Here is a 15,994-nt window from a genome sequence, read left to right as displayed (position 1 = left end):
CCGGGGCTCTGCAGCCCCTCGGGACTGGGACACGAGCGGGGCTCGGCCCCAAAAAGCGACGGGAGGAGGGGATTGGGATGGGATTGGGAACGGGATTGGGAATGGGACTGGGGCAGAGCCAGGCGGGCCACGGGGGGAGCGTCCTCATCCCAGTACGAACCAGTCGGCGCTGGGCAGCGGGAGGGACGGGGAGCGCCGGCCCCGCCGTGCCCCGGGGCCAGTCCCGCAGGTCAGGGATAATCTATCCACAGGTAAATTCCAGCCCGAGTCCTCTCCGCTCCGGCGGCCCCGCGCACCGGGCGACAATCCGCCCGGCTCACTTCTCGTCGCGCTCGCCGGCCCCGCACAGGTTGGGATGCTCGGCCAGCGTCGCCCTGACTTTCTTCTTCTCCTTGAAGCGCCCGGAGTGCGAGACCTTGACGTGCTTGCCCTTGGTGCTCTTGTCCACGATCTTCTCCAGGCGGGCGGCGAAGCCGGGGGTCCCCTCGGGGCCCGGCCCCTCCGCGCCGTCCCCGCCCGGCGCCGCCGGCCCCTCGGGGCTCTCGTAGAGCACGGCGGGCGCTGCCTGCCGCTTCCGCAGGAACGTCAGCTTCCACCAGCCGTGCCCGTCGCCCATCCTGCAACGGGATTCGGGGGTCGCGCTCCCTCCCGCAGCTCCCGCCGCCCTCCCCGGGGCTGCGCTCCCGCAGCTGCATCGGGGCCGCGGCGCTTCCTTCCCGCGGGATGCTCGCGGCGGGATCCCCCGGGAGCACCGGGACGGGACGGGCGTTCCGCGGCTCGGGAATTGCGGAGGAAAGCCGGGAAAGGCCGCCGGCAGCGCCGGGAGCTGCCCTTATCAGCCACGTGTGGCGGGGAGGGAGCGCGGCGAGCAACCAGGAACAGGAACTGGGCAGGTGGCACCGGGAGGTGCCGGCGGCGCTGCCGGGGGGTCCCCGCCTGCCCCACACCGGGCTCGGCGCTCCCCGTCCCCGCCGGGGCCGGGCGGGAGCGCGGCAGGGGCCGGGGAAGGCTCCGGGAAGGCTCCGGAGCCGAGCGTGGCCCCGGGGCAGGAACCGAGGGAAGGCGGCTCCCGAGCCCGGGGCATGGAGGGGATTCCCGGGGCCGGGGTGCAGCACAGCCCGGTGTCCCCGTCCCTGTCCCCACCCGTGTCCCCGTGGCGCTCGGCCACCAGCGATCCCTCCCCGGTGTCGCCCGGGGCATCGCTTTGGGGACAAAACCCCCGTTTCCCGCTGCGACGTGGGGACAAGGGCACGGGGACGGCGGCCGTCACCCCGCCGCTGGCCCCGGTGTCCCCGGCGCCCCTTGCCCGTGCCGCAGCCAGGTGGGACCATCCCCGGCCGTGTCCCCAGAGCGTCCCCGGGGGTCCCACAAACCATCCCCGGCACGGACACCGCACCCCGGTACCTGCTCCTGCCGCGGCGGGGTACCGGGGCTGTCCCGGGCGTGTCCCGGGGATTTCCCGGGGTGTCCCGGGGGGGCAGCGCGGGCAGGTGCCGCTCACCTGCCGCTGTCCCGGTGTTCCCGTCAAGGTGAACCCGCTCCCAAACCCCTCCCGCCGGAGCAAACAGCGGGGCCGGGCCAGGCACGGCTGAATATTCATGACAGGGAGCGGTGCCAGACCCGGGAGGGTGGCCCCGGGTGACTCTGAGTGGCCCTGGGTGGCTCTGAGTGGCTCTGGATGGCTCTGGGTGACCCTGGATGGCTCTGGGTGGCCCCAGGTGGCCCCGACTGACCCTGGGTGGCTCTGGGTGGCCTTGGGTGGCCCCAGGTGGCTCTGAGTGGCCCTGGGGATCCCCATGAGGGTTTGGGTTCTGCTTAGGAGCCTCCCGGGGATCCTGCAGGGTTTGGGATCTGCTTAGGAGGCTCCCGGGGATCCTGCAGGGTTTGGGATCTGCTCAGGAGCCTCCCGAGGATCCCGGCTCGGTACTGGGGCACTTTGGGACTGGGACTGGGATTGGTGCCAGGTTTGGAACTGGGACTGGGATTATGGCCGGGATCGGGATCCGGACTGGGATTGATGTCAGGTTTGGAACTGGGACTGAGATCAGGATCGGTATCAGGATCGGGACTGGGATTGGGATCGGGATTTACACCAGGATCAGGATCGGGACTGGGACCGAGATTGGTGCCAGGTTTGGAGCTGGGACTGGGATTAACGCTGGGTTTGGGATGGGGATAGGGACCAGTTTTGGGACTGGGACTGGGATTAATGTCAGGTTTGGAACGAGGACCGAGATCAGGATCGGGACCAGGATTGGGATCAGGATTTGCTCCGGGACCGGGATCAGGATCGTGACCAGGACCGGGACCGGGATCAGGATTTGCTCCGTGACAGGGATCAGGATCGGGATCAGGATCAGGATTTGCTCTGGAACCGGGACCGGGATCGGGATCAGGATTTGCTCCGGGACCGGGATCAGGATCGTGACCAGGACCGGGACCGGGATCAGGATTTGCTCCGTGACAGGGATCAGGATCGGGATCAGGATCAGGATTTGCTCCGGAACCGGGACCGGGATCGGGATCGGGATCAGGATTTGCTCCGGGATCGGGACCGGGACCGGGACAGGGACACCCGAACTCCCACCGCCCTCTCCGATTGGTCCGAGCCAGCCCCGCCCCTTTCCCCTCCAGCCAATCGAAACACAGGAACGTGGCGCTGCTTCCGAGATGAAGCCTTGTGATTGGCGGGAGCGGGACCTTGGGGCGGGGCGCGCTTTGATTGGCTGAGGCGCGGGCGCTGAGGCCGCCGATTGGCTGGGGCGGGAAGGGCGGAAGTGGAGGGGCGCTGACGGGAAAGATGGAGGTGCGGAGCGGAGCGGGGAAAGGAGCGGGACCGGGACCGGGAGCGGAGAAAGGACCGGGAGCGGAGCGGGGAAAGGAGCGGGGAGGGGCCGGGGAAGGGAGCGGGACCGGGAGCGGGGAAAGGGCCGGGGAAGGGATCGGGACCGGCACCGGGAATGGGACCGGGACCGGTACCGGGGAAGGGGCCGGGAGCGGGTCCAGCTCCAGGGCAGCGGGGCCAGCCGGGCTCGCCGCTGGAGCGGAGGGTCCCGACCCCCGCCCCGCTCCGGTGCCGCTCCCGGTGCCGGTTCCCGCAGCCCCGTTCCTGCCGTGTCCCCCGCAGGTCGCTCCCCAGGACTACCGGAACGTTCCCATCGACATCCAGACCAGCAAGCTGATGGGTACGGGAAGGAATCCCGGCCCCGGGAAGGAATCCCGGCGCCGGCCTCTCCCGGCTCCGCTTCCCTCCGAACCGGGCAGGGACCGGGAATTCATCCCGATTATCCCGGCACAATTCCCGCGTTTTTCCTCCTGCCCTGGGGGCAGAGCTGGGATCCACCCCAGGGGTTGGGAGAACACTCGGGAATTCCTCCCGGTGTTTGTCCCCCATGTCCCCAAACCCGGGGGTGTCCCCAAACCCGGGGGTGTCCCTGCGGTGATGGCACTGTCCCCTTAGCCCAGGGGTGTCCCCATGCCCGGTGCTGTCCCCAAACCTGGGCTGTCCCCGCGGTGTCACGGGCCTGTCTCTATCCTGGGCTGTCCCAAACCCTGCTGTCCCTGTACCTGGCTGTGCCTGTGGTGACACAGACCTGTCCCTGTGGTGGCACAGTGCTGTCCCTGTACCCGGCTGCCCCTACAGTGACACAGAGCTGTCCCCACGGTGACACGGTGCTGTCCCCACGGTGACAGACTGGCTGCAGGACCGGCGGCACTGCGGGCGCCGCTGGCCCGCGCAGGTGGCGCAGGTGCGGGAGCGGATCCGCGCGGCGCTGCAGGACATGCCCGAGCACCCCGAGATCCGAGCGCTGCTCCAGGGCTCCTGTCAGTGCCTGCGGGGCCGGGGGTTTGGGGTCTGGGTGTGGGGTTTGGGGTATTTGGGGTCTGGGGTTTGGGGTATTTGGGGTCTGGGGTATTTGGGGTTTGGGGTATTTGGGGTCTGGAGTTTGGGATTTGGGGTTTGGGGTATTTGGGGTTTTGGGGTGTAGGGTAAGGGGTTTGGGATATTTGGGGTCTGGAGTTTGGGAACAGGTTTGGAGTCGGGGTTTGGGAATTGGGATATTTGGGGTTTGGGGTTGAGGTTTGGGAATTGGGATTTGGGAATTGGGAATTTCGTGTTTGGGGTTTGGGGTCTGGATTGGGGTTTGAGGCTTGGCATTTGGCGCTTGGGGATTTGGGGTTTCGGGATGGTTTCCCCCCAGACCCCAAGAGCCAGGATTTGAGGTGGTGGTGGCAGCTCAAGAACCCCCCAAAACCTCCCGGGGATCCCCTAAAACCTCCCGGGGATCCCTCAAAACCCATTGGAGATTTCCTAAATCCTCCTGAGGGTCCCCCCAGGCATCCCCCAAGCCCCCCAGGCCCCTGACCCCGCTGCCCCCCCAGACCTGCACTACTTTCACTGCCTGCGCATCGTGGAGATCCTCAAGGGCACCGAGGCCTCCACCAAGAACCTCTTCGGCCGCTACTCGTCCCAGAGGATGAAGGTGGGGGCGCCCTCCTCTTCCTCCTCCTCCTCCTGTTCCTCCTCCTCCTCTTCCACCTCCATCCTCCTTTTCTTCCTCTTTCTCCTCATCCTCGTCTTTCTCTTCACGCTCCTCATCCTCCTGTTCCTCCTCGTCCTCCTTTCCCTCCTCATCTTCTTCTCCCTTGTCTTCCTTGTCCTCCTCTTCCTCTTCTTCCTCCTTTTCCTCCACATCCTCTTCTTCCTTGTCCTCTTCCTCTTCTTCCTCCTCTTCCAGCTCCATCCTCCTTTTCTTCCTCTTCCTCCTCCTCCTCCTCCTGCTGCTGCTGACCCTGGTGTTTGTCCCCAGGACTGGCAGGAGATCGTGTCCCTCTATGAGAAGGACAACGCCTACCTGGGTGAGGGGGGAATCACAGGAATCACGGGAATATCGGGAATAATGGAAATAATGGGAATATTGGGAATTATGGGAATATGGGAACAGTGGGAGTGGGAATTATGGGAATATGGTAATAAAGGGAAGGGGAATAATGGGAATTGGAATATTTAGGATAATGGGGATAATGGGGATAATGGGAATGGGAATTCCCTGAGGTGTCCCAAAGAACCCCCTGGGTGGGTGAAATTTAATCCCCAAACTGGGATGGGAAAAGATGGAACAGGGGAATCCGGCCCCCAAACTGGGACAGGATTTAAGGGGAATTCAGCCCAAACTGGGTCAGGATTTAAGGTGAATTCAGCCCCAAACTGGGATGGGATTTGAGGTGAATTCAGCCCCAAACTGGGACAGGATTTAAGATGAATTCAGCCCCAAACTGGGATGGGATTTGAGGTGAATTCAGCCCCAAACTTGGACAGGATTTAAGATGAATTCAGCCCCAAACTGGGACAGGATTTAAGGTGAATTCAGCCCCAAACCGGGATGGGATTTAAGGTGAATTCAGCCCCAATTGGGACAGGATTTAAGGTGAATTCAGCCCCAATTGGGATGGGATTTAAGGTGAATTCAGCCCCAGACCGGGATGGGATTTAAGCTGAATTCAGCCCCAAACTGGGACAGGATTTAAGGTGAATTCAGCCCCAAACCGGGATGGGATTTAAGGTGAATTCAGCCCCAATTGGGATGGGATTTAAGGTGAATTCAGCCCCAAACCGGGACGAGATTTAAGGTGAATTCAGCCCCAATTGGGACGGGATTTAAGGTGAATTCAGCCCCAAACCGGGATGGGATTTAAGGTGAATTCAGCCCCAGACCGGGACGAGATTTAAGGTGAATTCAGCCCCAAACTGGGACAGGATTTAAGCTGAATTCAGCCCCAAACTGGGACGGGATTTAAGGTGAATTCAGCCCCAAACCGGGAGGGATTTGAGGTGAATTCAGGCCCATACTGGGACGGGATTTAAGGTGAATTCAGCCCCAAACTGGGATGGGATTTAAGGTGAATTCAGCCCCAGACCGGGATGGGATTTAAGCTGAATTCAGCCCCAAACTGGGACAGGATTTAAGGTGAATTCAGCCCCAGACCGGGATGGGATTTAAGGTGAATTCAGCCCCAATTGGGACAGGATTTAAGGTGAATTCAGCCCCAAACCGGGATGGGATTTAAGCTGAATTCAGCCCCAAACTGGGACAGGATTTAAGGTGAATTCAGCCCCAGACCGGGATGGGATTTAAGGTGAATTCAGCCCCAATTGGGATGGGATTTAAGGTGAATTCAGCCCCAAACCGGGACGAGATTTAAGGTGAATTCAGCCCCAATTGGGACAGGATTTAAGGTGAATTCAGCCCCAAACCGGGATGGGATTTAAGGTGAATTCAGCCCCAGACCGGGTCAGGATGGGATTTACAGCTCAGGGTGTACTCGATCCCGCGGGACGAGCCCCCCGGGGTGTCGGGGACGCCCCGAGCCCCTCGGGGTGACCCCGCCGTCCCCCCAGCCGAGCTCTGCAGCCTGCTGGGGCGCAGCGTCAGCTACGAGGCGCCGGCGCTGCGGCGGCAGCGGGGCCGCTGGCAGCAGGCGCAGCAGGAGCTGGCGCGGCGCGAGGACGAGTGCCAGCTGCGGGCGGGCGAGCTCCGCGAGCGCTTCCTCGGCTCCTGCCGCCAGTACGGCATCGCCGTGAGTGCCCGCGCCGCGCCGGGGCAGCGGGACGGGCTGGGGAGAGTGGGAATGAGCCCAGAATGGGCTGGGAATGGGCCGGGAATGAGCCCAGAACGGGCCAGGAATGAGCCCAAAACGGGCTGGGAATGAGCCCAAAACGGGCTGGGAATGAGCCCAAAACGGGCTGGGAATGAGCCTAAAACGGGCTGGGAATGGGCCCAAAACGGGCTGGGAATGAGCCCAAAACAGGCTGGGAATGAGCCCAGAACGGGCCGGGAATGAGCCCAAAATGGGCTGGGAATGAGCCCAGAACAGGCCGGGAATAGCCCCAAACACAGCCCCAAAACAGGCCGGGAATAGCCCCAAACACAGCCCCAAAACAGGCTGGGAATAGCCCCAAACACAGCCCCAAACAGGCCGGGAATAGTCCCAAATGGAGCCCTAAACAGGCCAGGAATGAGCCCAAAACAGGCCGGGAATAGTCGGGAATGAGCCCAAAACAGGCCGGGAATAGCCCGGAATGGGCCCTGAAATAGCCCCAAACAGACCCTGGAACAGGTGTCCTCAAGGTGTCCCCACATTGTCCCCAGCTGTCCCCTCAGTGTCCCCAGGGTGTCCCTGCTGTGTCCCCAGCTGTCCCCAGGTATCCCCACGGTGTCCCACAGTGTCCCCTCAGTGTCCCCAAGTGTCTCTGCGGTGTCCCTCTGGTGTCCCCAAGTATCCCCACAGTGTCCCCAGGGGGTCCCTGTGATGTCCCCAAGTGTCCCTGCAGTGTCCCCAAGTGGTCTCCCATGTTCCCAGGGTGTCCCCGTGGTGTCCCCAAGTGTCCCCTCAGTGTCATTAGGGTATCCCCAACCATCCCCTCAGTGTGCCCAAGTGTCCCCAGAGTATCCCCGCAGTGTCCCCAGGGTGTTCCCAGCTGTCCCCAAGTGTCCCCGCGGTGTCCCCGCAGTATCCCCAAGTGTCCCCTCAGTGTCCCCTCGTGTCCCCTCGTGTCCCCAGGGCGAGGACGTGCGCCGGGAGCTGCTGGCGCAGGCTCAGGCGCTGCCGTCGCTGCTGTCCCGCGTTGGGGACGGTGCCAGCGCCCTCGGGGACGCCATCGAGCTGTACCAGGCCTGCGTGGCCTTCGTGTGTGACAGGTGGGACGGCCCCGGTGCCCCAAAACAGCCCTGGCGCCCCAAAACGTCCCTGACACTCCAAAATCAGTCCCAAAACAGCCCTGGCGCCCCAAAACGTCCCTGACACTCCAAAATCAGTCCCAAAACAGCCCTGGCGCCCCAAAACTGCCCCAAACCCAGCCCTGACACCTCCCTGAAACAGCCCAGGCACCCCAAAACTGCCCCAAAACCATCCTAAAAGAGCCCTGGCACCCCAAAACAGCCCTAAAACTGCCCTGACAGCCCCAAAACAGCCCTAGCACCCCAAAATCTGCCCCAAAACAGCCCTGGCACCCCAAAACGTCCCCAGAACAGCTCCCAATCCCTCCCAACCCCTGGCGCTGCGGATGCTGCAGTGTCCCCAGCCCCGGTGTCCCCATCCCCAATGTCCCCATGACCAATGTCCCCCATGCTCCCTGTCCCTGTGTCCCCAACTGTCCCCATGCCTGCTGTCCCCATTCATGTCCCCTCTCTGTCCCCTGTCCCCTCTCTGTCCCGTGTCCCCTCTGTGTCCCATGTCCCCTTTCCCCTCTCTGTCCCCATGTCTCCTCTCCTGTCCCCATTCATGTCCCCTCTCTGTCCCCTGTGTCCCCTCTCTGTCCCCCTGTCCCCTCTCTGTCCCCATACCTGCTGTCCCCATGTCTCCTCTCCTGTCCCTATTCATGTCCCCTCTCTGTCCCCATGTCCCCTCTGTCCCCATGTCCCCCTCTCTGTCCCCTCTCTGTCCCCTGTCTGTCCCCTCTCTGTCCCCTGTGTCCCCTCTCTGTCCCCCTGTCCCCATCCCCTCTCTGTCCCCATGTCCCCTCTCTGTCCCCATATCCCTGCCGCTGTCCCCGTGTCCCCTCTGCTGTCCCCATGTCCCCTCTGTGTCCCATGTCCCCTGTCCCCTCTCTGTCCCCTGTCTTCTCTCTGTCCCCCTATCCCCTCTGTCCCCTCTCTGTCCCCTGTCCCCTCTCTGTCCCGTGTCCCCTCTCTGTCCCCCTGTCCTCTCTGTCCCCTGTCCCCTCTCTGTTCCCTCTCTGTCCCCTGTCCCCTCTCTGTCCCCTGTCCCCTCTCTGTCCCCTCTGTCCCCGCAGCCCCGGGGCCGAGGCGCTGCCGCTGCTCCGGCACGTGGCGTCCCACGGGAACTCCTCGGTGTTCCGCTGGCGAACCGGGCGGGAGCCGCGGCGCCTGGAGCGGCCCGAGCCCGCACCGGAGCCGGAGCCGCCACGGGAGGACGCGGGGGACACGGGGGACACGGTGGGACACGGGGACAGGGGGGACACGGGGGACACGGGGGACATGGAGGGGACACGGGGGACACGGTGGGGAACACGGGGGACATGGGGAACATGGAGGGGACACGGTGGGGGACACGGGGGGGACACGGGGACAGGGGGGACATGGTGGGGGACACGAGGGACACAGAGGGGGACACGGGGGGGACACTGGGGGGGGACACGGGGTGGGATTCAGGGGACAGGGGGACACAGTGGGGGACACGGGGGGACCCCGGGTGGCTCTGCCGGGCCGGGCCGAGCCTCAGCGCCGGTCCGGGGCCGTTCCCGCAGATCGACTGGGGGGATTTCCCCGCCGAGCCGCCCCGGGGCGGCGACACCGGCGGCGACACCACGGAGCAGGCCGGGCCCCAGGTGGGTGACGCCCCTGTGTCCCCAAATGCTGCCTGTGTCAGCCTTTGTCACCTTTCATTCCTCAGGGGATGGTGGCATTGATGGGGGTGATTTCCCTGTGTCCCCAAACCCCCCCTGTGTCACCCTTTGTCACCTTTCATTCCCCAGGGGGACGATGGCATCGACTGGGGTGACGGAGAGAAGGGACAGGAGGGGACAATCACAGCAGAGCCCGGCCCCCAGGTGGGTGACACCCCTGTGTGTGTCTCTGTGTCCCCAAAGCCCCCCTGTGTCCCCCTTTGTCACCCAGTGTCACCCTTTGTCACTTTTCATTCTCCAGGGGGACGACGGCATCGACTGGGGCGATGGCGAGAAGGGGACAATCGCAGCAGAGCCCGGCCCCCAGGTGGGTGACACCCCCAGGGCTGGGTGTCCCTGTGACCCCAGACCCCCCCAGTGTCCCCCTGTGTCCCCCTTGTCACCCTTTGCTCCCCAGGGGGACGATGGCATCGACTGGGGTGACGGGGAGGGACAGGAGGGGACGATCACCGTGCTGGAGGCTGGAACTGAGGGTGAGCAGGGCTGGGGGGTCCCAAATCCCCCCAAATCCCCCATGCCCAGTGCCCCTGGACGCCCCAGGGGGTTTGGGGTGGGACAGGGAAAGATTTGGGTGCTGGGCAGGGATTTGGGTGCTGGGCAGGGATTTGGGTTCTGGGCAGGGATTTGGGGTGCTGGGTAGGGATTTGGGTGCTGGGCAGGGATTTTTGGGTGCTGGGCAGGGATTTGGGGTGCTGGGCAGGGATTTGGGTGCTGGGCAGGGATTTGGGTGCTGGGCAGGGATTTGGGTGCTGGGTAGGGATTTTGGGTGCTGGGCAGGGGTTTGGGGCTCCCTGGGGTGAAGCTGAGCTGAGTTTGGGGTCCCACCCCGCCGCAGCCCCCGAGGACGTTGCCCGCGGCTCGGACGCGCTGACCCTGCTGGAGAACCCCGAGACACGGAACCAGTTCATCGACGAGCTGATGGAGGTGGGCGCCGGGGACAGCGGTGTCCCTGGGGTGGCCCTGGGGTGGCCCTGGGGTGGCCCTGGAGGTGGCCCTGACAGTGACCCTAAAGGTGGCCCTGATGGTGGCCCTGATGGTGACCCTGACCATTGCCCTGATGGTGGCCCTGATGGTGGCCCTGATGGTGGCCCTGCTGTGCCCTGTTGGTGGCCCTGGCAGTGGCCTTGGTGGTGGCTCTGGAGGTGGCCCTGGCAGTGGTATTGGTGATGGCCCTGCTGGTGGCCATGGTGGTGGCCCTGCTGTGGCCCCAGTGGTGGCCCTGACAGTGGCCTTGTTGGTGGCCCTGCTGGTGGCCTGGCAGTGGCCCTGGCAGTGGTATTGGTGGTGGCCCTGCTGTGGCCCCAGTGGTGGCCCTGCTGGTGGCCCTGGCAGTGGCCTTGTTGGTGGCCCTGCTGGTGGCCTGGCAGTGGTGTTGGTGGTGGCCCCGCCGTGCCCTGACGCCGCCCGTGCCCTGTCCCCTGTCCCCTGTCCCCTGTCCGCAGCTGGAGCTGTTCCTGGCGCAGCGGCTGCAGGAGCTGGAGGCCGAGGCCGACGTGGTGGCCATGAGCCAGCTGCAGCTGGCCCCGGCCGCGCTGCAGGGCCAGAGCCGCGGGCGGCTGCGGGCGCAGCTGGCCACCGCGCAGGACCTGCTGCGCCAGCTCTGCTCCCGCAGCGTGCAGCACCTCTGCATGATCCTCGCCTCGCCCAGGTGCTGGGACTGCCCCGAAGGGACACACTGCCCCAAAACGGTTCTAAACAGCCCCAAAACGGCCCTAAACAGCCCCAAACTGCCCCAAACTGCCCTGAAACAGCCCCAAAACTGCCCCGAAACAGTCCTAAACTGCCCCAAACGGCCCCAAACTACCCCAAAACAGCCCCAAAACATCCTTAAACAGCCCCGAAATGGCCCTAAACGGCCCTAAACTGCCCCAAAACGGCCTTAAACTGCCCCAAACAGCCGCGTGCTGTCCCCGCTGTCCTGTATCCCCATTGTCCCCCTCCCCGTGGTGACCCATGCTGTCCCGTGTCCCTGCTGTTCCCTGCCCTGCAGCGACTTCTGTCCCATGTCCCCTGCCCCGCAGTGAGCCCTTTCCCGTGTCCCGTGTCCCCCGCCCCACGGTGACCCCGGTGCTGTCCCCTGTCCCATGTCCTGTGTCCCTCTCCCCGTGCTGTCCCGGGTCCCCTCCCCACAGTGACCACTGTCCCCTGTCACCTGTCCCGTGTCCCGTGTCCCTCTCCCCGTGCTGTCCCGTGTCCCATGTCTCCTCCCCATGATGTCCCCTGTCCCCTCCCCACAGTGACCGCTGTCCCCTGTCCCGTGTCCCGTGTCCCGTGTCCCCTCCCCGCGGTGACCGCTGTCCCCTGTCCCGTGTCCCCTGTCCCGTGTCCCGTGTCCCCTCCCCACAGTGACCCTCCTGCTGTCCCGTGTCGCAGGTACGTGGAGCGGGTGGCTGCGCTGCTGCGGCGGCAGCTGCTGCAGGCCGAGCTGCTGCAGGCCAAGCGAGCGGCGCTGGGCCAGCGGCGCCGCCAGGCCCTGGCCGAGCAGGCGGCCCTGGAGCCGCGGCTGCAGCGGCTGCAGGAGAGCAGCCGGGAGCTGCAGCGCCTGGTGAGGGACCCCCGAGAGCCCCCCGAGACTCCCGAAAACCCCTGAGCCCCCCTAAACTCTCCAAGCCCCCCCAAGCAACCCCTGAGCCCCCCAAGAGCCCCCGAAACCCCCTGATCCCCCTGAGCCCTTTCAGAGCCCCAAGAGCCCCCCTGAGCTCCCCCAAGCCCCCCTGAGCCTCCCGAGCCCCCCAAGAACCCCCCGAGCCCCCCTGAGCACCCCCCGGTGCCGTTGCAGATTGAGGCCGACATCTCCAAGCGCTACGGGGGGCGCCCGGTGAACCTGATGGGCGTCAACGTGTGACACTGGGACACCTGGGGACATCGGAGTGGCACCTGTGACACCGGGGGACATCGGCCTGTGACACCTGGGGACATCGGAGTGGCACCTGTGACACCGGGGGACATCGGCCTGTGACACCTGGGGACATCGGAGTGGGACACTGTGACACTTTGGGACATCAATTTAACACCTGGGGACATCAGAGTGTGACACTGGGGACATCAGCCTGGGACCCCCAGGGGACACCAGCCTGTGCCTGTGGCCCCTGATGCCACGGGGGGTCCCCAGGGTGCTGCGCCCATCCCAGCCCCCCCTGCCCACCCGGGGGTGCCGCGGGGTTTGGGGGTGTCGCCGAATAAACCCAAATTTGGTGGCACATCGAGTGGGCTTGTGGCGGGGACAGGGATGGAACAGGGACAGGGACAGGGGACGGGGATGGGGGCAGGGAAAGGGACAGGGACAGGGATGGGACAGGGGGGTGGGGGCCAGACCCGGAGCGGGGCTCGGGGCCACCGGCCCCGCTCCTTTGGGTGCCCCGGGGGGGTCCCATTTCCCAGCAGAGCGGGCGGTGCGTGGGCGCTGTCGCCGGCGCTGGCGGTCCCCGGGCGCGGTGGCACCGGGACCCCGCGATCACCCCAGACCCCCCCTAAACCCCCCCAAACTGGGCCGGACTGGGATAAACTGGGACAAACTGGGCCGGACTGGGCGGGGCTGCTGCGACCAGTGACGTCACCCTCTGACCACGCCCCCTCCGGCAGATGATTGGCTGGTGTCGCGATAGCCCCGCCACATTTCAGGCGTCCCGGCCGCTGATTGGTCCGGCTCTGCTGTGGCACCGCCCCCAGGCGGGGCTGGGAGTTCTCAATGGGGCTGGGGGGTCCCAATGGGTGTTTTGGGGCGCTGTGGGGTGTTTTGGGGCTCTGTGAGGTGGTTTGGGGTGTTTTGGGGCGTTCTGGGGTGTTTTGGGGCGCTGTGGGGTCGCTGTCTCCCCCGCCAGCCCCTTTTTCCCCGTCTTTGTCCCCGTGTCACCCGCGGGGCCTTCGCGCCCCCCCCCCCCCCCCCCCATTCTCCTCCTCCTCCTCCTCCTCCTCTTTGTTCTCGGGCCCGGGGGGACACCGAGGCGACACGGAGCCCCCCGGGCATGGGGATACCCAGGAGGGGGCTGCGCTGGGTTTTGGGGGGCGCTCCGTGCCCTGAACCCCCCCCCCCTCCCCAGCCCCGGCCGGCTCCGCTTTGGGGATCCCCAGGGGAAGGGGAACCCCCTGTGATTGAGGGGGGGCGCTACAATGGGGAGTCCCCAAAAGGGAAGGGGGTTCGTAGGGGTGGAGTTTTGGGGGGTCTCGGGCACCGGGGGTCCCGGTTTGGGGGCTCAGGGCGGGGCCCCGGAGACGGTGGTCCCGGTTTGGGGGGTCAGGGCGGGGTCCCGGATTGGGGGGTCCCGGTTTGGGGGCTCAGGGCGGGGCCCCGGAGACGGTGGTCCCGGTTTGGGGGGTCAGGGCGGGGTCCCATGCGCTGCCGCGGAGCCGCCGGCAGGTGGCGCTGCAGGACCGCGAATGCGCGAAGGGGCGTGGCATAGGGGCGGGGGCAATGTAGGAACGGGCGTGGTCAAATACCTTATTAGGTTGTTCGTACGTGTGTAATGGGCGGGGCTATGCAAATAAATCCGGTGTCGCAGGGGGCTCTGGGAAAGAGCCGCGGCGTTGGGGCCGCGGCGTTGGGGGGCGAAGCGGGGGCGGATTTTGGGGTCCCGGGGGGATTTTGGGGTGCCAAGAGCGCATTTTGGGGTGCCATGGGAGCGTGGGGGGCCCTGGACAGGCCGTGCCAGCTCGGGGGCCTCTGTAGAGTTGGGGTTACCCCCCGAGAATGGGCCAAAACCCGGGTGGGCGGGGGTCCCAAAAAGGGGTGATCCCAATGTGGGGAGGGGTCTGTGGGGTTGGGGGTCCCAAAAAGGGGTGATCCCAACGTTGGGGTGTCCTCAGGATGGTTGTCCCAAGGTTTGGGGGGTCTGTAGGGAACATCCATGGGGAGTGGGGGGTCCCAGCCCCACGGGACCCCTGTGCTGGCCCCACGGAAGTGATCACTCCCTAAGGATTGGGATTTAACAACAAAGCCCCATAAATATCCCAAAAACCCGCCCCGGTAAGGAGGGAAAGAGTCGGGTCCGCCCCGACACCGGATTGGGCAGGAAAATCTTTAATTGTAGCTGGATCCAGCTGGGAAGGACAAACTTCATTAGTGCCTAATTAATCCCTGGATATCATCAACGCTGGGGGAGGATCCCAGACCTGGGAAGGAGCTCCTGGATCCATCCCAAACAATCCCAGTGCCTGCTCCCATTCCCTGAGCTCTCCCAGCCTGGAATTTTCTGGTGGCTCACCCAAATTTTGCCTTGTTTGGGAAAATTTTTGCTTTAATTTTGGGGCTGGAGCGTTTTCCTGGGAGGAAAAAGCAGGGAAGGGGCTCGGTGCCCGCCTCAGTGGCACGAGGTGGGCACGGGGACAGGGCCAGCTGTCCCCAAACAGCGCTGGGGACACTAAAAATAACCCGGGAGGGACAGCCCGGCTCGGGTTCCCGGCTGGAAACTGCCCCGGGCAGGCACGGGAGGGTTTGGGGGGGCTCCCAGACACCCCCTGTTCCAACCCTGGGGGGAATTTAGGGTGGAAAACAGCCCCAAAATCCAACCCTGGGGGGGTTTCAGGGTGGAAAACACCCCCAGAATCCAAACCAGGGGAGTTCAGTGGGAAAGCAGCTCCAAATCTCCATCCCAGGGGGGCTTAGGATGGAAAATACCCCAAAAATCCAACCTTGGGTGGGTTCAGGGTGGAAAACACCCCCAAATCTTCAACCTGCTGGGGCAAGAGCCCCAAAATCCAACCCAGGATGGGTTTAGGGTGGGTAACACCTCCGAAATCCACCCCAGGGTGGGTTTAGGGTGGAAAACACCCCCAAAATCCAACCCTGGGGGGGTTCAGGGTGGAAAATAGCCCCAAAATCCACCCAGAGAATCTCCGGGATCTGGGCACTTCCAACCTCTCCAGCACCTTCCCTTGTCTCCCTGGATCTCTGTAGGTTTTTGGGGGGCACAAAGAGGCTGGGAAACGCCTGGGAGAAGCTGGCCAGGCTCGCCCTGCCGCGAGGTGTGGATCCCACGCCGCTTTCTCCGTGTTTGTTTTGTTTCCCCGGGATGAAGCAGCGCCCGTGGCATCCCGTGTGTCCCGGCAGGTTTGTGGGGCAGGGAAGGAATGGCAGGATCGGGGCGGTGCTGCCAGGGCCTGCCAGCTGCTGGCACGGTGTGGGCAGGGATTGCACAGGGAGCAGGGATGGGCAGGAATCCTCTGTAGATCCATGTGGGAATGGGAGAAAGGGCAGGGATTGCACAGGGAGCAGGGATGGGCAGGAATCCCACAGGGATCTGCGTGGGAAGGGGCAGGAATCCTCTGTGGATCCATGGGGGAATGGGAGGAGGGGCAGGAATCCCACATGGAGCAGGGATGGGCAGCAATCCTGTGTGGATCCATGTGGGAAGGGGAAAAGGGGCAGGAATTCCATGTGGATCTGTGTGGGAAGGGCAAGAATCCCACAGGGATCTGTGTGGGAAGGGGAGAAGGGGCAGGAATCCCACAGGGATCCCATGTAGATCCATGTGGGAATGGGTGAAGGGGCAGGAATTCCATGTGGATCCATGTGGGAATGGGTGAAGGGGCAGGAATTCCATGTGGATCCATGTGGGAAGGGCAAGAATC

The 15,994-nt window shown here is 64.6% G+C and overlaps 2 protein-coding genes across 2 annotated transcripts; one reads left to right on the top strand and one right to left on the bottom strand.

Moving 5' to 3' along the window:
- Positions 1-222: 222 nt before the first annotated feature.
- PRR15L (proline rich 15 like) lies at positions 223-616 on the bottom strand. The gene has a single exon (XM_021530490.2). It carries the CDS (start codon positions 614-616, stop codon positions 317-319), a length of 300 nt encoding a protein of 99 aa, XP_021386165.1. The 3' UTR covers positions 223-316.
- Positions 617-2,767: 2,151 nt separating this feature from the next.
- Positions 2,768-12,627, top strand: CDK5RAP3 (CDK5 regulatory subunit associated protein 3). The gene is made up of 16 exons (XM_077788340.1): positions 2,768-2,806; positions 3,128-3,185; positions 3,694-3,825; positions 4,384-4,484; positions 4,812-4,860; positions 6,401-6,579; positions 7,564-7,700; positions 8,795-8,957; positions 9,269-9,349; positions 9,497-9,571; positions 9,669-9,734; positions 9,825-9,900; positions 10,263-10,351; positions 10,870-11,075; positions 11,801-11,972; positions 12,207-12,627. The coding sequence occupies exons 1-16, from the start codon at positions 2,801-2,803 to the stop codon at positions 12,270-12,272; spliced, it is 1,656 nt and encodes a 551-aa protein (XP_077644466.1). The 5' UTR covers positions 2,768-2,800; the 3' UTR covers positions 12,273-12,627.
- The last annotated feature ends 3,367 nt before the right edge of the window (positions 12,628-15,994 follow it).

This window comes from Lonchura striata, chromosome 25 (assembly GCF_046129695.1).
Source record: "Lonchura striata isolate bLonStr1 chromosome 25, bLonStr1.mat, whole genome shotgun sequence".
Classification (NCBI taxonomy): Eukaryota; Metazoa; Chordata; class Aves; order Passeriformes; family Estrildidae; genus Lonchura; species Lonchura striata.
The sequence above is the reverse complement of the archived record's forward strand: the minus strand, read 5'-3'. Positions and strand labels throughout refer to the sequence as shown.